The sequence below is a fragment of the Elephantulus edwardii genome, unplaced genomic scaffold, assembly GCF_000299155.1.
Source record: "Elephantulus edwardii isolate Elephantulus edwardi_28Jun2011 unplaced genomic scaffold, EleEdw1.0 scaffold00043, whole genome shotgun sequence".
In the NCBI taxonomy this organism is placed as follows: Eukaryota; Metazoa; Chordata; class Mammalia; order Macroscelidea; family Macroscelididae; genus Elephantulus; species Elephantulus edwardii.
In genome coordinates, this window is record NW_006399793.1 from 18,100,703 (window position 1) to 18,123,537 (window position 22,835).

General features: G+C 40.5%; 1 protein-coding gene across 1 annotated transcript in view; it reads right to left on the minus strand.

The window, feature by feature from the left end:
• LIX1 (Lix1 homolog (chicken)) overlaps nucleotides 1-22,835 on the minus strand; it is a 90,526-nt gene that overhangs the window by 39,695 nt on the left and 27,996 nt on the right. The window contains exon 2 of the mRNA XM_006885379.1: nucleotides 18,112-18,275. Coding sequence (XP_006885441.1) covers nucleotides 18,112-18,275 — 164 coding nt within the window. The remainder of the gene's footprint in view (nucleotides 1-18,111; nucleotides 18,276-22,835) is intronic.

Sequence of the window (22,835 nt, forward strand, 5' to 3'; positions counted from 1 at the left end):
TATGGATCATAACAAATTAAGGCTAATATTGAGAAGAATGGGAATTACAGAGCACTTGATTGTGCTAATGTGAAATCTATACCCATACCGTGAAGCTGTCATCTAAATGGAGCAAGGGAACACTGTGTGGTTTAAAATCAAGAAAGATGTGCATCAAAGTTGTATCCTTTCCCAATACCTATTAAATCTGTATGTTGAACAAATCATTCTAGAAGTTGGACTTCTATGAAGAAGAATGTAGCATCAGAACTGGAGGAAGACTCATCAAGAACCTGCATTATTCAGATGACACAATCTTACTTGCTGAAAGTGAGGAGGACTTGAAGTGCTTGTTGCAGAAGGTCAAAGATAACATTAAGAGAATATTCTCACCACTGCACTTATAAGCAACATCATGATAAATGGAGAAAAGGTTGAAATTGCCAATAATTTCCTCTTACTTGGATCCACAATCAACCCCATTGGTACCAGCAATCATGAGATAGGAGACATATTGCATTGGGAAGGTCTACAGTCAGGGATATCTCCAGATTACTGAGGTGCAATAATGTCAGCTGAAGACTAAGATGTGCCTGATTAATGATATTTTCAATAATTTGTTAAGTATCTGAAAACTGGATGATGAATATGCATGACAAAAGAATTGATGTCTTTGAGCTGTGGTGTTAGAGAGGAGTATTGAATAGCCAGCCCATTGACTGTCAAAAAACCAAACAGATATGTCTTAGAGAAAGTGCAGCCAGAATACTCCTTGAAGGCAAAGATGACAAATCTTCATCACATATTTTGGGCATATTGTTAAGAGAGGCTAGTCCTTGAAAAGGAACAACATGCTTGGAAGTTGTCAAGCATCATGTAGATGGAAGACCCTTAATGAGATAGATTGACACAGTGACTGTGACAACAGGCTTAAGTATGCCAGAAATTATGCAGATGGCACAGGATAGCACAGGGTTCAGATTGATTGACTCTGAAAAATTTCATGAAGTACTGTATGAACAGGAGACAATGATAAGGAAGGAGGAACTAGAAGCTGCATTGAAGGCACTGGCAAAAAATAAGGCCCCAGGAATCTATGGGATACCAATTGAATTGTTTCCATTAACAGATGCAGCTTTGGATGCACTCAACATTCTATGCCAGTAAATTTGGAGGACAGCTATCTGGCCAATGGATTGGAAGAGGCCCATATACAATATCATTGATCTCACATACTGCTGAACATAATTTTTAAATGGCTAGAATAGTACATAGATAAACTGCCAGAAGTTCAAGTAGGATCTAAAAGAGGCTGTGGCCCCAGCAATATCATTGCTGATGTCAGATGGATCCCAGCTGGAAATAAGGAATACCAGAAGAATGTCTATTTGTGTTTTATTGACTATACAAAGGAATTTGACTATATGGATCATAATGAGCTGTGGCTGACATTGAGAAGAATGAGAATCCCAGAGCACCTTAGGTGCTCATGGGAAACCTATACCTGGACCAGTAGGCTGCTGTTCAAACAGATTAGATGAGCACTGCATGATTTGGAATTGGAAAGGGAGTGTGCCAGGGTTGTATTCTCTCTCCATACCTATTTAATCAGTATGCTGAGAAAATTATTTGAGAAGCTGGACTCTTGGAGGAGTGTGGCATCAAGAACGGGGGAGACTCATCAATAACCTACATTATGCAGATGACACAACCTTGCTTGCTGAAAGTGAGGAGGACTTGAAACACTTTGCTGCAGAAGGTCAAGGAATGCAGACTTCATCAGTATGGATTGCATCTCAATGTCAAGAAAACAAAGATTCTTACCACTGGACTTATAGGCAGCATCATGATGGATGGAGAGGAGACTGAAACTGTCAATAGCTTCATCTTACTTGGATCTACAATTAACACTGTTGGTACTAGCCAGCAGGAAATAAGGAAAAACATTGAACTGGATAAATCTGCAGCTAGAGACCTCTCCAAATCACTGAGGAGTAGTGATGTCTTAGTTTGAGAACTAAGGTATGTCTGATTCAGGCCATAGTCTTTCTGATTACTTGCTATGCATCTGAGAGCTGGACAACAAATGAGGATGACAGAAAAGAATTGATGCCTTTGAGCTGTGGTGTTGGAGAAGAGCACCGAATATCCCATGGATAGCCAAGAGAACAAACAGATAAGTCTTGGAGAGGGTGCAGCCAGACTGCTCTTTGGAGGCAAGAATGAAGAGACTTCACCTACTTTGAGCATGTCGTTAGGAGGTGCTATTCCTTAGAGATGGACACGATGCTGGGAAAGGTGGAGGGGTCAGTGAAGGAGAGGAAGAACCTGAACCGGGTGGATTGACACAGTGACTGCTGCAATGGGCTCTTGTGTGTCAGGTAGTGTGAGGATGGCACAGGATAGAACAGGGTCAGATCTTTTATTCATAGTGTCCCTGTGAGTCATACTTGACTCAATGACACCTAACAGAAGGGTTGCTGCGGATCATACTCAACTTGATGGCACTTAACAACAGTAACTGGATATGTTCTGCCTACCAATATCAAGGGAGAAGAATCCTCACCATTGGACCCATAAGCAACACTATGATAGTGGGGGGGAAAGGTTGAACTTGTCAATGATTTCATTTACTTGCATCCACAATCAACACCCATAGTAACAGTAGTCAAGAAATGAAAAGATGTCCTGCCTTGAGGAAAAAACACTGTCAAGGACCATTCTAATGTGCTAAAGAGCAATGATACCAATTTAAAGACTAACGTGGACCTGATCTTCTTTTCAATTGCTTCCTATGTGTCTGTTACTTGAACAATGAATAAAGATGACAAGAGACTAATTGCTGCCTTTGAGTTGTGATGTTGGAAAAGTGTACTGAATATCCCATGAGATCCAAAAGAACAAATAAATATGTGTGTCTTGGAGAAAGTGTAACCAGAGTGCTTTCTACAGTCAAAGATGGTGAGACTCTACCTCACAGTACATTTTGTGATAATTGCAAACATAGGTTAAGAGTTTGGACCAATGATTTAAACACGGCAGCAGTCAGCTAAAGAACTTAATCAGCAAGCCTGTTCTCTGGCCCGAACATGATCTGCTCAATCAGAATATTTTCTGATGGATTCTGGTGATGAGTGTGCATTTAAAATGTTCTCAGGTGATTCTAATGCAAATAAACTCAGGCCTCTTAGAGAAAAGTTGCTCTATGCTATTGTCCCTTACTGGACTCCTTTCCAACATGCAGGAGCAAGAATAGTTTTGTTGAGATGAGAGTTGGCACAATTCGAGGGCTTAATTTCTTAAAACCATCATGAAAATCCAATAAAAAAACTTTTGGCATTGTGATTTGGCAGAGTCACACTTGGAAGTGTCAAAGTGTCGTTAGTTTCATGGTAAATCCACATCTGCCAACATCAAAAGAGTTAGTTTCTCACTAGGAAGGCGGCTTGTTTCCGAGGAAGGCATTTAGAATTCAGGTTAGGGGGAAAAAAAATCCTTCATGAAAATTTTTCTAAAATGTAAAAATAGAACCAAAAGCAGCATTATTGATTTAGCTAACACACATGTTTATTGCCGTCCAGTGGGAACCTACTCATAGCTGCCCCTCCAGCAGGTTTTCAGAATCTATAAGTCACACAGGAAGAGACGGCTATCTTTCTTGAAACCACGGGTGATTAGAACCTCCACAGAGGTACCACCTTTGGGTGAGCCACAAACCTCCCTGTCCACCAGGCCACTTAACTGAGATGTCTTAATATCACTTTCTACCTCAGCAGCTTTTATTTTGATAATGATTTTCCAAATCGTCATACTATTCAATGCCGAGATCCAACCAAAATCAATCTGTGAGCCAACAGGTTGCCCTGAAGTAAAATAGAGGCTAGCTGATGTTTCAGAACAGACACAAGTTCTTAAGTTAATGAAATACAATTTTGATAAGCGTACAGCGGGAAGAGGATGGACACTCGCCTCCTGTGTGGTTAACTGCCTCTGAATCCCTGCTGGAGGGTCAGCTATGGGTCGGTTCCCACTCTACAGTATACAACTCCAACAACAGATATGCTATAAATAGAACTGTCTAATAAGAAATCACCTTATTATAAATTGTTTATGGAATGCTTTAAAACTCTTAATTGGCATTTTACTGTCCATTAAAACACCTTAGCCAAGTGGATAAAATTTTGACTCTGGGGTTAACTTTCCTAGTGGCCCTCATTTGATTAATACTTTTTCTCATTCTTTCTCTATCCCAGGACTTTGTGTGTATTCTAACAGCAGTGCTCACTTTAGGAAAATAGGAGGAACAACCTGGTTAAGGTGCTCTTCTTCTTAACCCAGCAATAGGCTTTCTAGACTGACCAATTCATAACATGCATTTTTAAAGACAATAAAAAAGAGATACAAAATGTACAAAGCCAAATGATTACTCTGTGTAAATAAACCAATGGCAGCCAAGGGCTGAATGATGGCCTGTAAGGTATAGATTTTTCTGAACAAGAACAATGATGCAATTGCAAATGTGGCAGCCTTCTATCCTGTGTGATTTCAACACTGAAGGTGCCATCCTCCCTGAGGTCAAGGGCAGGGCATGTTATTTCAGTGACATGCATTTGATAGCACATGGTACCCAGGGGGACCACAAGGATCTAGGAGTTTGCAGGTGGCAAAACCAAATAAATTGATTCTGGGAGAGGTGAGAATTCCTGCCCAAATCCCTTAGGCTGGTTAAGCCTGTCATTCAGGCACTTGGGAGTGTTTTGCTTTTGCATCTTGAGTTTGAGTCCCAGCAAGTGACTTGCAGGCCTGTGTGTGTACTGCCTGCCAGCTCTGGTCAGTGTCACCAACACCTCTGTTTCATCCTGACAGCACAAAGAATGCCACAAATCAAGCCCTGCAGCTAATTGTACCCTTTTCAGTTCTTTACAGGCTCGACTGCTCTGACCTGAGCATGGATATTTGTATGTGTTCCAATTTATCTAATTGTGGAGATATTTGCATTTTTTTGCCCTTTTTGATGGTGACATGAAAAAGGGTAATGGTTGAAATTCAGTCACCTCAGTTAATATCATCTCTTTCTCCATCAGTCAAGCTGGATGCGAATATAGTGGGAACAATTTGGAGCTCTGTGCGTGCAGGGGAGGGGAATCTATGCTAAGGATGGGGGTGGGTCTGGTCTGGAAGTCCAATTTTCAGAGAAAACTCACCAGTTCCTGTCAACTGAAAGAAACGTTTCATGCACATGGTGGGTCAGAATGTTATTTTTATAATATAAACCACCTGGCCTCCTCTTTCCTTACCTCTGCCACAAATGCTCTTCCACACACATACCTAGACTGAGGTCCCTGGTAACTATTACAAAATCATGTTGTGTTTTGCTCCTTGAGGCTTCCCGCGTGCCCCCCCCCTCACCCCCCGCCAGTCTTTCCTTTTTTCCAGTTAAGGTGAAGACAAGATGAATTGATCAGGGCTCAGGATTTTGGTTTATTTTTATGGTTGCTTTGATGTACAAGAACTTGGCTCTGATAAAAGGGAGAAAGATGGGAGGGCATTTGAAAGAGAGGGAATCAGACTTCTTCCTTTTTCTTTGACTTTTTGAGGCTATGGGCATCTTCTAAACTTGTCAATTGGAGGTAGGAGCCTCCTCTGGAGACACTCTGAGATCTATCTTGGGAGAATCTATTTCCTAAGCATTTCTTTCACTATATTCTACTCTTTTCTTTGGAGGCCAGGCATTTTTCTATTCCTTTCGTTTGATAAGAAAAGAAACAAATTAAAGTCAGGAAAGAGGACTGGGGAAGAAATAAAGGGTCTCATTAAAACAAGGTACACTACCAGTTTCATGTGACAAGTCATTAATATCTGATCGCTGGTTGATATATGGCTTTCAAATGGGAAGGGGTTATAACTCACCTTCCCATCTTTGGGTCTCATTAGTTGCAAAACAGGATGCATTCCAGTGGAGATTTCCACCAGGAAATACCTCCTTTAGAAGTTATATTATACTGTGCACTGTGCAATATAACATAATGTACATCTGAGTCAGGGTGCATCGCTCAAGAGACAAAGAAGAGGTCATGGATGATTTCTAATACAAATATTTGGCATTCAAACAGCAATAGTGTAGGGCAATAGTCTAAATTTTACTGCAGGAACTAAATCTCTGTTTAGAGTATGGAATGTTTCAGCTGAGCCTTATTTAATAACCAATAAAAAGAGAGCATAACAATTCCATTTCGTCAAGTCTATGAATTAATCAAATTTTCATTAGTCATTCTCTCCTGGGAAAAGCTTAATTTTATAAATTTAGGTTATTGTGATTTAAATATACTTCTAGTTTCCTGGACATTGGGAATAATCAATGTATGAAAGTAAAAAAAAATGTTTTTTGTCTGATAATGCAGTAGACATGTGTTTACTGCCTTAAGTAAACAACTCAACACGTCTGTTCTTTCTGGGATGTCCCTAGACGGCACAGCTGGTTAAGTGACTGACTGCTAGCTAAAAGGTTGGCAGCTTGAACTCACCCAGGGGCACCTCAGAAGACAGGCATAGGGATCTGCTTCCTATAAGTTCACAGCATTAAAAACCCTGGGGAGCAGTTATCTCTAATCTCCATACCTGGTCACACCATGAGTTGGGATTAACTTGACAACTAAAATCAGCATCTTCTTGAGGTGATACATCCCTTGCAAAATGAGATTTTCTAGGTCTCTTCATGGGAAATGGTTTTGGTTTGGAAACTAGTGTAACATACAAATCAAAAGCTATTAAACTAATTTATTTCCTCTTAGAGACAGAACTTTGCAAAAAACTTAGCTATTCATGCTTCTCTACTTTACAGTTCTGGTGTAAAACACCAGATATTGGATAGAAATTTAAAAAAGAAAAAAATCAATAGTTTGTCTAACAACATATTGAATGTTTAAATTTCATGTATTGCCAGACATTATATAAGTACTCAACTGCAATATTTAACACCTGTATTTACTTTCTGCAATGTTATTTTAACAACTAAAAAATACTTACGTGCAAATGACATGATACCCCAGTGAATATGTGTACCACATTTCAAATAAATCCAGTTATCATATCAATGTGTTAGCCAGGGGGTATGTTTTTTTAGTCAATCATAATTCATGCATATAAATAATCATATGGTCTGGAACTATTCTCAAGGGGAATTTGCTGCGTTTCACTCCAAATACAAATGAAACTCACGAATCCAAATCACTCCAGCAGATTCTGTATGGAAGACTACTACGTCACTGGCTTGAATACAAGCCCTGAATCACAATCCTTTGAATCAAAATATAAAATAAGATAGAATACTCAATAAAGTTCTCATTTTGGATTTGAAAACAAAAACAGCTGCTGAAACACTGAGTGGCTTTCCTTCTGAGTTCATCAGGAGGGGAGCCAGGAGTGGAGCTGATGGCCTTTGTGCCTTTCTTATTGTAAAAAAATGGATATTACAGCAGCGTGTTCATGGTCATAATACATGGCTAGGGAAGGATTAACTGCACAGACAAAAATGGCACAAAGAAAATGCACCCCAAATACCTGAAGTTCTACTTTAGGCCTAAAATAGCAGAAGACAATTTCTCTTATGAGTCACTTTAAAGAAACATGTTTAAATACAACTTTCTTTAAAAAAAAAATTATCTAGAGATTCTTCATTTTCCAGACATTAAAAAATAAAATCGTATTTTAGCTTCTCTTTTTCTATATAGCAGTAGTTATGACAACAGTTAAAGGCAGGGTTCTTAGGGTCTCTCTCTTTCCGTTGTTCTTTATTTTTGCGTGTTGACTTTAGTGTCAAGATGAACTGAAAATCCTTGTTAGTTTTCTTGGACACAAGCTTCCCATTTGCTTCAGTGGGAGGTTTCTTTACATTAAAACTTGTGGTTTGTGTCCATCAGGGTCTTCTGACTACTTTCCTTTGATTAATCAGAAAACCAAAGCTCAGTCAAATGCTATCTTTCTAAAGAACGAATGAGAATAATCTCTTACAGCTTTCACGAAACTGCCTGAAACCAGAGGGATTAATCCTGCCTTCCAGTTCCCAACTCCACTTGAAGTCTTTTAAATTATTTGGCACCATTGGAGGTGACGTCTACGGCTCAGTAAGAAGGCTACTGCTGGCATAATGGTTTCTCCATGTCTCAGCACATGGTCTTGGCATTAATAATCCATAGTGAAATGATTTGCAATGCACAGGGGTGACATTTGATTATGTGAAAGGCATAGCAGGAACGAGCATGTAGGCTCTTACAGGCCAACTGCTGGCAAAAAATCATGATGAAATGTTTTGTGGTGAAACGGCATGTCAGATGGTTTCTGAACTGACAAAGTAAAGTGTGAGGACATGGCTTTAGAGGGATGTTTCTTGCTTTTTCTCTCCCTCCCGCACAGGTTTTATTTTCTCAAATCATATTTTGGAAGGCCAAATGGGTTAAGTGACCAGATTTGGCAGCTAATAACGCAAACACATTTCCAAAACATACTTGATTGAGGAAATTCTGTGTCTCTTTAAGGAAGGATGTTAACAATCCTCCAGAGACCTTTAAAATATGATGATTTAAACATAAGGAAAAGGAGTCCCTGAAAGATCAGAGAAATCACCAAGAGGCCTCCCTACTGAAGAGTTCCGTTGTTTTTTTTTTCATTTTGTGTTGTGTTTTTTAAAGACCACAGGAACGATGTTGACTGTATTACCTAAGGGAAATACTATCATTTTGGTTGGAAATGTAGGAGATGATTGATTGATATATAATTCTCAAGGTAATAAAAACAAAATATGAACAAGAAAATACAAGACGAAAAATCCACAAAAACCAATCCAAGATTGCTTAGACTCATATTCTCTAGAACCTTTCACTGATGCTGCAAATGTATTAGGTTCTGGATAGATTGTTATGCTTGCATTTTTAAACATATATAACCAATCAGGGCAGATGCCTTGTTGTAAACAGGGCTGGATCTTGGTTATTCAGGATCATGGAGGTTAAGCTTACTGTATGTGAATTCAAAGAGAATTAGAAGGTATTTCTGATTGATTCTTTCATATTCATTTTATTTTAAAAACTTTAACTACAGATAGGAACATAGTACCAGCAGTTTTTAGCATTGCTGATTTCTCTTTGCTGGATCACCATCTTGCACATTCATGTGAAGTATCTGACTAGACTACTGATTGTGCACAAGAATGGACAAAGAACAACATCCTTTGGCCTCCCGAGATCCCTTTAACCAAATTTATTAGGCACTCACATTTGCTATGCATCTGAAAGCTGGACAATAATAGAAATGAGAGAAAAAGAACCAATGCCTTTGAGTTGTGGTGTTGGAGAAGTATTGAATATCTCACAAACAATGCCAAAAGAACAAACAGATATGTCTTGGAAAAGGAGCAACCAGAGTGCTTCTTCAAGTCAACGATGGTGTAGCTTTGTCTCACATACTTTGGACATAACGTTAGGAGAGGCTCTTCCTTGGAAAGAGACATCATGACTGGAAAGGTGGAGGGTCAACAAAAGAATGGAAAATCCTCAGTGAGACAGACTGAGAGAGTGACTGTGGCAATGGGCTCAAGTGCGTTGGGAATTACAAGAACAGTGCAGGATAGGACAGGGTTCAGATCTGTTGTCCATAGCGTGAGTTGTTGTTCACAGGGAATTGGACTCAGCCTAATGGCACCTAACAACAACAACAACCTATGCAAAGCTCAGCACTAGGAGTCATGGAGACATATGGATACAGACTTTGATTTTAATGGACCTGCAAGTCTATTAAATAGAATTTAATAAGACTATAATGAGCAACTGAAATCTTTTGTAATTTAGTTTCTTATTTTGAGAAAAATTTGAACTTAGAAGAGTTCTTAGAAAATCTTCTGTATCATCTAAACTTTCACATATTTTAAAAATATATACAGGGGACAAAATTGACCAACAGAACCTTCTAAAAATTAAAGTCCCTGTGTGCTTCAAAAACTTTTTCCAATAGGATGAAAAGAAAATATACCGACTGGGAAAGAAAATCTCTACCATTTGGCAATGACATCTCAGACAAGGATCTTACAATGAAAGTTTACAAAATATTACAGGGTGTCCACAAGAAAAAGACAGATAAATCATTAAGAAAGTGGGTAAAAGGTATGGTAAGCCTTTTCACAGAGGAAGATATTCAGATGGCCAACAGACACAAGAACAAATGCTCAAAATCACTGGCAATCAGAGAGATGCAAATCAAAACCACAACGAGATACTACTATCTCATCCCAGCAGCAGTAGCAAAGTTCATCAGGAAAGCAAGTGATAAATACAGGCAAGAATGTGGAGAAACTGGAACTTCCATACCCTGCTGATGGGATTGTAAAATGGCATCACTCTGGACAGTAGTTTGGCATTATTGGGGGAAAAAAACCCCAAAACCAAAAAAGCTCAACATTGATCCAGCTGTTCCACTACGAAGAATATAGAACTGAGACACAAATAGAGATTTATACAATGATGTTTAAAGCAGCATTATTCACAATAGCAAGAAAATGGAAACAGTCCAAATGTCCATTAACAAATGAATTGAGAAATTATTATACTATTCACAGTATGGAGTACTATGCAGCACTAAGGAGCAATGATTTTGTAAAATACCGTACAACATGTGGGAGGCTGGAGAACATTGTTCCAAGTGAGCTCAGTTTCAAAAGGACAAATACTGCATGTTGTTGTTATGGGTTGTCGAGTCGCTTGCGACTCATAGTCACTCTATGTACAATAGCCCTAAACCCTGCTCTACCCTCTGCCAACTTCACTGTCTCTGACACACCTACTAGCATTACTCCAATCACTGAATCGATCCATCTCATCGAGGGTCTTCCTATTCTGCACTGTCCCTCCACTCTCCCAAACATGATGTCCCTCTCCAAGGAATGGTTCCAAAGTATATTAGACGAAGCTTCAGAATTCTTGTCTCCAAGGAGTAGCCCAGTTTCACCCTTTCCAGAATGAACCTGTTTGTTCTCCCAGCAGTCCATGGTATATTCAATATTCTTCTCCAACACCACAGCTCGAAGGCATCAATCCTCTTTCTATCATCCCTAGTCACTGTCCAGCTCTCCAATGCATAGCACACAATTGTGAAGACTATGATCCGGACCAGGCGCATCTTACTCCGGCTTGATGTCGTTGCTCTTCAGTACTCTGGAGAGGTACCTGACAGCTGACTTTCCCAATGCAATTCGTCTCCTGATTTTCTGGCTGCTGCTACCAAGAATGTTGACTGTGGAGCCAAGCAAACTAAAATTGTTAACTATCTCTATCTCTTCACCATCCATACTGATGCTGCCAATCAGCCCGGTGGCGAGAATCTTTGTTTTCTTGATGTTGAGCTTCAATCCGTATTAAAGGCTGCAGTCCTTGATTTTCTGAAGCAAACATTTCAGGTCACCCTCAGTTCCAGCAAGCAGGGTTGTGCCAGGTCCCTCCTGGCAACATCCTTACCCAAAGTATGTGAGACGGAGCTTCAGAATCTTTGCATCCGAGGAGTAACTTGGTTTCACCCTCTCCAGGTCAGACCTGTTTGTTCTCCTGCAAGTCCATAGTGTGTTTAATACTCTTATCCAGCACTACGTATCAAAGGTATCGAATCTTCTCCTTTCCTCCTTAGTCAATGATGTATATAGTAGTCTTAGGTTATACTTCAGTGATTTCACCCTTCTTTCATTCTGAGTGTGGCGTATGTGCTCATTTTTTCCCTTTATTAGACATTCCGAAGATTTGTCTTTCTTGTTTATCTTCGCAAAGAAACTGCTTTTGTTTTTACCGACCAGGTGTTCCGGTTCTCCCACCCATTCAATCATCTCCCCTAAAGCAACTCTAAATAGATGTTCATTGTAGGCTTTAAAAAACACAAAGCAGTGAAACTGCTATACAAATGCATGATTTTTTAAAAAAACCTTGAACCATCTTTTAAACAGAATGCTTTTCCTAAATCTCTCAATTGTTTGATGGTTCTTCTGCTATGATGCTCTAGATGCCCCACACTGCTGAGTCAGAATGGACTCATAACTCACCCTTCAGTGGGTTTTCAGAGGCTGCAAAGCACACAGGAGGAGAGCGCTCATCTTTCTCCCTCGAAGCAGGGAGATACAGGTGGATTCAAACTCCCTGCCTTTGAGTTGGTAGCGTAACTGGTTAGCACTTTCCATCTAAAAGTGTGTTCATTCCATTTATTCAAAGAAGGCCGCTTCTATTTTTAAATTAGTATCCTCTATTTCTTTCCTTCCTAGAACTCTTACTAGGCTATCAGCATCACTGCATCTCCTGTACAGTCTTTTCCTATCTGTTTACCCTTTCCGCTTTAATTTCTAGCTTACTAATTGGGCTGTAATCTATAGCCACCAAACTTTTTTCCCTTTTAATTCTTATTGTGGTAATTTAGCTATTATATTTAAAATTTCTTATCATCTGATTGCCTCACTTTTAATAACTGTTTTAGGAATATCCTTTGAAATTTTGAAAATATTTCAGGTTTGGGGTGTTTTGTTTTGGGTTTCTTTCCCTTCCCTAAGCCTCTTCTCTTATGCTTGTGATTTCCTTCTGATCTTTGGTGATCTTTAGTTCACTGACATTCCTGAACAGAGAGACGAGTGGGTTCATTGAAGCAGCTGGCAAGACTTTCTTGTGGTCAAGTAGGTTTGTTTCCCCTGAGTGGGGGATTTCTGTGTGAGTTGTCAGGGAGGATGGTGTTGACTTGCAGGCTGCACTTTACATTGCACTTTACATTGCTCAAGAAGGGGCCTGCAGACACTAATGGGTTGAGGACCTCCTCCTCTGCTCCAGTGAATGAGGACATCTGCCTTTCTTCCCGCTTCTGGTGCCACTTGGAGTTCTGGTGGTGTAGTCCATAGAGTTGCACTGCTAACCGAAAGGCAGCCAATTTGAACCCACAAACAGCTCCTCAGGAAAAAACACAAGCAATCTCTTCCTGTGCATTTTATAGCCCCCCAAATCCACTGGAGGGTCAGCTATCAACTATCAGCTACCAGCAGCTCTGACTTGATGGCCGTGAGTTTTACTTTTCTGGTGCCATAGTCAATAGCATTTAGAGCTGCTGACCACAAGGCTGGGAGCCTCCAGCAAGGCCTTCACCAGCGGCTCCACAGGAGAAGGATGAGCAGTGTCCTCCCAGTAAGATTTACAGCCTTGAAAACCACGTGCAAAGTCACTATGAGTCAAAACTGACTTGGCAGTAAGGGTTTGTTGCTTTTTTCTTTTGGTTGTTTTTGAATCTCTGCTTTTCAACCTTGTCTTTTAAGCCTGTGGTTACATGAAATTCTATTCTCTGGCTCCTAGGCCCACACTCAGAGTGATCCCCATCAGGCAGTTAGCTTTTATTCTTCAGAGGTCAAAATCTACTGCTGACCACTATTCAGAGTAGCAGAGTAGCGGGAGGCAGGGCCTTACTGGCTGGGTGGGCGAGACCATTATGAAAGCAGTTCTTCAATTGCCCTTCAGATCGTCCCAGGGCCCCCTCCTGCTCTTGGTATTTGTTCATCTGGAGTTTCTCCAGCTCTTCTTTACCTTCACAGTACATTTCTCCTGTCTATGTTTGGACTGCGTTATTTTTGCACCTAATAATTTGCTTCCACTTCCTTTTATCTCTCAGAATTGCCTCAAAAGTTCAGCTTTCAGTGGTTTCCTTTTTTATTTTCCAGCAGTATTGTGAATTGACTTACTTGAAAAAAGATCTATCATTGACGTTTTTAGGCATTTTAGACTAGAGAGGAGATTGAGGAATGTGTTACATCCACCATCTTAATTCAATATTGACTTTTTTTTCAGTTTATATTCTAAGCGCAGTTCATTTTTGTGATTCAGGCTCATTGTCGCGGGCTATTTGAGAACATATGCATCCTGTAGCTCTGTCTTAGTTATTTCTCCAAAGCTTTTATTATGACCCAGATGTCTGGAAGCCACTGATGACAATTTGACTAGAAAGTGTTTTCTTCTCTCACTCTCCATAAGTTTAAGGGCTATTTGAAGGTAAGGATCATGTCCTATAATTCTTTTATATTCCTAAACAGTGCAAAACACAAGACTAGAAGCCACCTTAATCCTTTTTGAAGGATATTGTCTCCACTTCTAAGCCCTTACTTACCCTCTAACCTTCTGTAATCTACTTGCATTCTTTTCACTCCACGACTTTAGTCTCCTGAAGCAGCAATCTGGGTACCGGCTGGCTTACAGAATCCTTGGTCACATCTCTTGGTTTCCATTAATCTCTTCTAGCTTTTTCTGTTCAATACATGGACTTTGACAAGAAATCCTTTTCTTTACATTTTCACAAAAAGTCTATTCCTAAACACACTCCTTGATCTTCTCATTTCATAAATTCTCCTAGGACAGTGGTGCCTGCGGCCACGACTTAAGCATGTGAATATGGACAGAAAAGTAGAAACACAGCCCTGATTTCTCTCCTGAGCTTCGGAACCTGCATGCAGTGTCCTCGCATTCATCTCTGCCTGGAAGGCTTCCAGGCACTTCTCTGACTCTGTCACCACCTCCTTTTTTCTGTGTTCCTTGTCCAGCGGACAAACGCAGAGCCAAGGCTTGATTCTGACTCCTGAACTTGTAAAATACTTTCCTCGTTCTGGCTTAAATGGATTGTGCATGCAGCTTAACTCAATGGGCACTTATTGCTTACCTTCCTTTTGGCCTCCAGGCCATCAGCGTCATTAAGCTCTATGGCATCTTCATGTGGCGGCAAAGGCACCCCTCTGAAATGCATTTGGCTAGACCATTCTCCTATTCCCAGTCCTTTAGGGCTTCTGATATGATGAGGAATAAAATCTGTTCTCCTTTGTAAGGCATGACCATCCATTATGGTACAATGGAAAGCCTAGCTACCATCTCACACTGTGTATAATGTAAATACCTGCCTGCCATCTCCCACTGTTTCTTCCTCTCTCTCTTCTGCTCCCACAATTCTGGAAGAGCTGGTGGTTTCCTCTTGCTCTGCGGGTTTGAACTCACCATTTCATAAGCTTAGAATGTCTTCTCCCCCTGTTCTGGCAAAGATACTGTCAACTGCAAGTCCCAGCAGACCTTTGCTCTCCCTAAGAATCCTCTGTCAACTTTCCTCAGGCAGACATAGGCTTGTGAGTCTTTGATTAAGTTAAACTCCCCCTTCCAAAAAGGGTTTGAGGTAATATAAATTTATATTCTGTCCTGCAATAGGATGACATGAATGAGGCAATAAGCTCAAAAGGAGAGTAAAAGTATAACTATAAAGTAATATGAATGAAGTTAGTCCTAAAAGTTATATATACCATTAATTTCTTTATACTTTCACGGTGGAAGAATATTCTGAATATTTTACTCTGGCCTTTTTAATTGTTCAAGAGGGCCAGTTGGTTGTTTATGAGTTTCATAGAGTACATAAGCTACAAATCAAGCATCTCTTCCAGTTACTGAAAATTCAGAGATAGTGTATGGCATTAAAGCAGTTTTATAAAGAGTACTGGTAAACTCAGAAGTTCCTTCCTTTGTGGTTTCACTGACCTTCTAATAGAACTCTTTCTAATTGCTGTGTTTTGTTTTGTACAGAGTTCCTGAGGGTAAGGATTATACTTGGACCACTGCTTGAAATTTCCTAGTCACTCCATGACTGTTGCACATATTAACTAACCAGATGTTGATGATGATTAATGAGGTCAAAGGATTTGGTGTGAGTGGCTACACAACTAGAAATGTATCATCATCATGTATACCCCATGACATTTAAAACATTTTAAAGAGTAAACCTTTGGAAAAGTCTTTATAATAAGGATAATACTAGTACTTGAAGTACCTACCAAATACCAGATGATACGCTAAACACGTTACTTGTATATCTCATATGACTAATGTTATAAATTGAATATGTGTCAAGTTGGCTGGGACATGATTTTCCCATATTATATAATTATCCCTTTTGTGTAATCTGATGTAATTATACTGTATGTTATAAATCATCAACTCTATGATGTTAATGAGACAGGATTAAAAGCAGTTATGTTAATGAGGTAGGATGCGTTCTACAGGATTTGGCTGTATATTGAGCCAGTCTTTTCTCACATATTAAAGGGATTAAGTAAACAAACAGAGATCAGAAGAACCTCAGTACTGTTAAAAAAAGGACTGGAAGGAAGTACTGGACGTGGAGCATGTCATGTGGGTCTAAGATTCCTGCACTGTGACCTTCCTAGATTTGAGGGAATATTGATGCCAACAGACGTGGAGATTTCCAAAAGGACACCAAGCCTGCAGATGTTGAAAGGGAACAAGAACCTTCATCCACAGTTGGTGCCCTCAATTTTCACTGCTAGCCTCCTCAGCCATGGGAGAATAAACTTCTTTTTGTCAAAGCCATCCACTTGTGCTATTTTTGTAATACTGTTGTTGTTAAGTGCTGCCAAGTTAACTATAACTCATAGTGACCCTAGATCACAGATCTGAAGTTTGCCCTATCCTTCTGCAGGGTACCCCATCCATCCTTATAATCTCTGTTATGCTCAATCCCATTGTGGTAGTTACTGTACTAAACCATCTTACTGAAGGTCTTCCTCTCTTTCACTGACCTGCTTCTTAATCGTTTGTACTATTTGGTAAGAAGCTGTACTGCAGTCCCTGAGGCATATGGTTCAAATCCACCAGCTGCTCCATAGGAGAAGGATGGGCAATCTCCTCCTGTGTAATTTATTACCTCAGAAAACCTATTAGAGGGTCAGCTATGGGTCTGTTTTGACTTGATGACATGCAACACCAACAAGGGAGAAGTGAATCAGAAGTAGAACCTGGGTATAATGAGAGTAAAGGCTGCACGGAGACAGCCATATCTGGCCAACTTCACAAAGGATGAAGGATGTTGTCTCCATCAACAACACCAACAGCATAATTCTGATTCCCGTGAGGTCAAACATGTCCCCCCACACACACTCCTGCACCTCTTTATATTCATCCCAACACCAATCTTACTGCTTTACTGAGTCCAAAATCTGATGCTATAGCTCACAGACCTCATAACCATACTAGGGAAGGCAATAGGCTAGAATTCATGTTAGCAACAAGACACAGTCAGTCAGGACAGCTTCGCAAATTCACTCCCAGGCATCTCAGCCTTGAGCCTCAAGGCTTTACACAGTGTTACCAACCTCTCTTAAAGCCTGCAAATTATGGCTTTTCTCCTCCTCACACCACCCCACGCTGCCCCCACCAGTCAGTCATTCAACCAACTGGGGCAAGATTCGTATTTATGGTTCGATGCCATAGCAGTCTCAAGGTCTCATATCTCAGTCTCTGTCTCATATCAGGTCTTTTGTCCTCTGCTCCAGCCGCTGCTGCTGCTGCTGCTGCTGTAAGCCTAGCTGCTGCAAGAGTCTCTCCCAAAGGGTACATGCTGAATGCCTGCTTCTGCTTTGCTCATAGTGAGACTCTCGAATCAGCTGCCAAGTCTGCTCAATTTAGTGACAAGACTAGTCAATCCCCTTGTGGATAGGCTGACACATCCTATTCACATATCCACACCCATCCACATGGCAAAGTCAAATTCAACAGCTAGGAAAGCCATTTTGAACAATAAACCCTTAACACCACACTGGCACACTTGGGCTTAGCTCAGGTGTCAGAATGCTGAGTCTGGAATTCCCTATACTTTGTCATTGGCTTATATTTTGTTTTTGTAGTAAATTGATTCTTATTTGCTTACAAAGTTCATTAAAGTAGAGCTGTCCAAAATGAGCACCAGTGTGTACCCTGATGGACTAGTCTTGTCACAGTCCCCTACTCTGTCAGTTTTATTCCAAAACATGTTGAAGGAAAGAGTAGGCAATTGAAGTGATATTCTATAAAACTAACTTTTCATTAAAAAAAAAATACCATGTAAAATCTTAATATAAGAACTCTTCTATTTTTAAAAATGGAAAATTTACATTGGATTTTTTCCCCTCTATGTAAATATCGTGGAATATGACACAACTTTTTTTTTTTTTACTAGACCCAGGGGAACATAAAATGCTACTATTATATTAAAAAAGTTTATTCTATTTTAACTCAAGTAACTTTGATTGACTAATTGACTATGGCTTCTTACCTGGAAGTTGCCAAAGCAGCTCCCTCCTGGGAGGGTCACATAGCTCACGAAAGGAGGCCCGGGGGATGGCAGTGACTCATAGACCACCACGCCTTCACTTGGGAAGGCAGCCCTCTGCTGCTGCTTGCTCTCCCAAAATTCCTGTAACATCGACACAACATTCACTGAAAAAGACAGGAAAAACCATTGGTTATTAAGGATGGACACACCATGCAAAACCAGAAAACCTTACTTGCAGGCTGGATTCTATCCTTTGTCAGTTCCAGGTTAGACAGAGTGGGTGACAGGAATGCCTGCGGTGATGGAAGAAGCAAATACAGTATTTCAGCAACAATAACTCAATGCTATTGCATCAGAACGGACTCCTAGGTGACCCTACAGCAGGTTTTCAGAGGCCGTAAATTGCACAGGAGGAGACTGTGCATCTTTTTCCTGCAGAAAAGCTGACGTGTACGAACCACCAAGGGCTGCCACCTTTGGGTTAGCAAGACCCTGTTGACTATGCCATCAGGGCCCCCATGTATTTTAGCACACACGTGTCTATTTTTTTCTTGAGCAAGACTCAAGAGATTTGATGATCCTAATTCTAACAACATTGCAGTATATGAGATTCAAGTTAGAAATAAATTAACATCCAATTTTTAAATCTCCTTCCTTCTTTGAAAGTTTGCCTTAATAAGTTTGACCAGAGCTGTGATAAGATTTCCCATGATTCTCTCTCCTATTTTTTGAGATTTAAACCTGCAAAGTGAAAGCCAGATTGGGATATCTGAGTGACTTAATTGGGATGTATGTAAGATTTCAGAACTCTGGCGGTTTAATGGTAGGAACTTGCACTACCAACTTAAAGGTGCAATTTGAACCCACTCCATAGGGGAAAAAATGGAAAATCTTCTTTTGTGCAATTTGTGTTGTTGTGTGCTGTCGAGTTGGAAATGACTTATAGCTGACCCTCCACTGGGTTTTTAGAGGCAGTTAAACACATAGAAGGAGATTGCCCATCCTCCTCTGGAGTTGCTGGTGGATTCAAACCTTGTGCCTTTGGGATTGCAGTGCAGCCTTTTACCACTAGGCTTCCAGAGCTCCCTCTTGTGCAATTTACTGCCCCTGAAAACCTGCTGGAGGGTCAGCTATGAGTATTTTTTAAATTAATTAATTTGTTTGTTTTTTTAGTTATTAATTTTCATGAACGTTTACAGAGACTTTGGATTTCCATTCATTCATGGTTGCATTTTTCTCCCTGTCCACCCCTCCCCACCTCAGTTCTCTCTGCTATTTGAAAAGTAAAAGAAAAATTCTTTCATTGTTATACAATCCCCCCTTCCAGTCCACTCCACTATGCAGCTTCATTCTGGACTCTTGTCATGATAATAATGTTGTTGTGTTGTTAAGTGCCATTGAGTTGTAGGCGACTCATAGCAACCCTATGAACAAAAGAAAGTCCTCAACGTTTGGGTGACTTTCATCCTTTCTCCAGGTTCATAGTGTTTCCAGAGGTAAGCTATTACGGAAGTGGATGCCACTCCTGCTTCCAAGCTTGTTTTAATCGGGGAGCGCCACCAAACACTGTCTGCCATGGGTAACCATTAACGAATCTGACACATCAGTGTCACAGTGTTCAGCTTCACAGCAACCTCAAGTTACCTCTAAAAGGCATTTTACCATTCCAGCATGCCCAAACACTTGCAAATGCTGGGCCAGAGACCTCTAATTCACCTAACAAGTCCACTCTGCCACCAGCCACTTGGGGCAAAAAGAAAGCCACAAGCGCCCTAGCATTCCACAACTGCCTCTCTTCCAGACACAAGAGACCGCATACCTAATCATATATTGCTTTTAAACAGTTCTCTCCCACATCTGTTTCAATGCAGTATGCATAATTTATCTCATCTTTCTCAGTCTTCCCCTAACCCCGATGTCAGTCCCATTTTACAACAGTGGCACTATGCAATATTTGTCCGTTTGTGACTGAGATATTTCACTCAGCATAATGTCCTCCAGGAGCATCCATTTTGTATAACATTTCATAAGTTCTTTGTTTTTCAATGCAGCATAGTATTCCGTTGTGTGAATATATCAGAGCTTTTCTATCCATTTGTTTGTTAATGGGCACTTAGGTTGTTTCCAATTCTTTGCTATTGTGAACAAAGCCACATATGGGTGTGTATATATCTGTTTGGGTGGTAGTTATAGTTTCTTTAGGGTATATTCTCAGTGGTGGAATTGCTGGGTCAAATGGTATTTGTATTTGCAAGTTTTTGAGAAAGCGCCATACAGCCTTCTATAATGGTTGTACCATTTTACACTCCCACCAACAGCGAATAAGGGTTCCAATTTCTCTGCAACCTCGCCAGCATTTGTTGTTTGCTGTGCTGTTAAATTTTGCTTTTCTTACTGGGGTGATATGATATCTTGTAGTTGTTTTGATTTGCAACTCTCTTAGAGCTAGGGATTTTGAACATTTCTTCATTAGTCTTTTCTGACGAGACAGTATACAACAAAAAATAAGATTTAAGGGCAAAAAGGCAAAAAAAGAGAAAACACTTTCAATTTCTCTCCATCCTAGTGTAAAGAGAAGTGAAAGGGAAAGGTGGAATAAGCAGGAGGCTACAACATGGCATGAGTGAAACTAATAACATGGAGATCTTGTTAAAGAGGACAAGGTCTGTTAGATGACTTCAGAAAGCGCAGTAATAGCTATCGCCATGTGTTTTAGATTAAATGACCTGTGATAGCCTGCAGAAGTTCCAGATCAAATTAGCTTGGTTTGTTTATCCTGTACTGCAAATTGAATTGTGGAAATTAACAAGGATAATAGAATTGTGGAGTCAAAAGGGACCTTATAGGTCATGTAGGCAAAGCTCTGCCTAATTCAGGAATTTCTTACACAGCCCTCCTGACAGTTGCCCATCTAGCCTGGGCCTGAACACCCGGTTAGGCCTGGAGCTTGGTGCATCTTAAGGCAGCCCGTTACAGCTTCAGTAGTTCTGTTGTTGTTGCTGCTGTTCGGTGCCATCAAGTCAACCATGATTCACAGCGATCTTATGAAGGATGGATCCTGTGCCATCCTTATCATTCCTGGCACCCTTGAGACCATTGTTTCAGTCACTGTGTCAATCCGTTTTGTTGAAGGTCTTCCCACCCTTTGTTTTCCAAGCATCACATCCTTTTCAAAGTTCTGGACTCTCCTAACAACATGCTCAAAGTATGTGAGATAAAGTTTCACCATCCTTTCCTCCAAGAAGCATCCTGGCTGCACCCTCTCCAATACTTATGTGTGTGTTCTCAGGCAGTCGATGGGACATACAGCACTCTTCTCCAGCACGACAACTAATAGGCATCAGCAATTCTTCTGTTATCTGTATTCACTGTCCAACTCTCAGAGGCATAGCAGATTCTAACTGTGGAAAAGTACTGCTGGGACTGTCTAGGGACTGAGGTGAAATCTGCTTCCTATGATATAGCCTGTTGATATAGCCAGTTACTTCTCTGATTTCTTGGAGATATCTACCCATTCATTCACATGACAGCCCACCATGTATTTGAAGGAGATGTTCTTTTTCTTTTTTTTTTTTTTTCAATTTTTTCCATGTCTGGCACTTGTCTTCAATCTTGCAAAGGATGAAACAAACAAAGAAATAGCATAAACAAAACTGATTCTGTCTTAAGGTGACCCCATGCATGTCACAGTAGAAATAGGCTCCCTATATAGTTTTCAAGGACTGATTTTAAGGAGTAGCTTGACATGTCTGTCTTCTGAAGCATCTCCCGTTGGACTTAAACCTCCACACTTTTGGTTAGCAGTTCAAAACATTAACCATTTCCAACACCGAGGAGCCCTTTTAAGAAAGGCACAAAGGTTTTCACTGAGGAACCAACTTTCCTTCAACCATGTAGACTCTGAGGTTTGGAGTAGGGAGCGATTTGAACAAAGCCAAGTCATTTACAATCAGTGACTCCAGGACTTTTGCTGGAAATACTGGAAGATAATCTTCCCTTTTTCCAATATGAGTTCTGGTAAGTGGTGAATATGGTATTGACACAGGCAAAGGAAAGGTTGATTTAAAAGATGGACAACCCAGAGAAGGAAGGCTAGGCCAAGACACAGAGAAAAAGTAGGTTCCATGACATAATTTGGAACCCAAGCTCCAGCTGGGCTCAAATCCAGCATTTTGGTTGAGCTTGTGAGTTATCTGATGCAACACATCTGACTTCCTGACACCATTTTGAAACTATGCCTACGCCTGCACATGGAGGTGTGCTGCTTGGAAGTGCTTGTTCCTTAAATTCCACATTAGTCTTTGTTATTTTAAGCATGCTTCACATAAATGATGACTTGCTATGCATCTGAGAGCTGTATAATGACTAAGGATGACAGAAGAAGAATTGATGCTTTTGTGTTGTGGTGCTGGAAAAGAGTCTTGAACTGGACTTCAAGAAAACAAATAGGTCTGTCTTGGAGAGGGTGCAACCAAATCTCTCCTTGGAGGCCAGGATTTTGAAGCTCCATCTCACATACTTTGGAGGACATCATGCTCCAAAGGGTGGAGGGATGATGCAGGAGAGGAAGATTCCAGATGAGATGGATTGATACAGTAAGTGGGGTAATGGGGGTTGGTGTGTCTGTAAGGCTGGCTCAGGACAGGGCAGGCTTCAGAGCTGCTGGTAAATAAGGTTGCTATGGGTTGCAGCTCTCCTGCATAGGATCACTATGAATCGCCTGC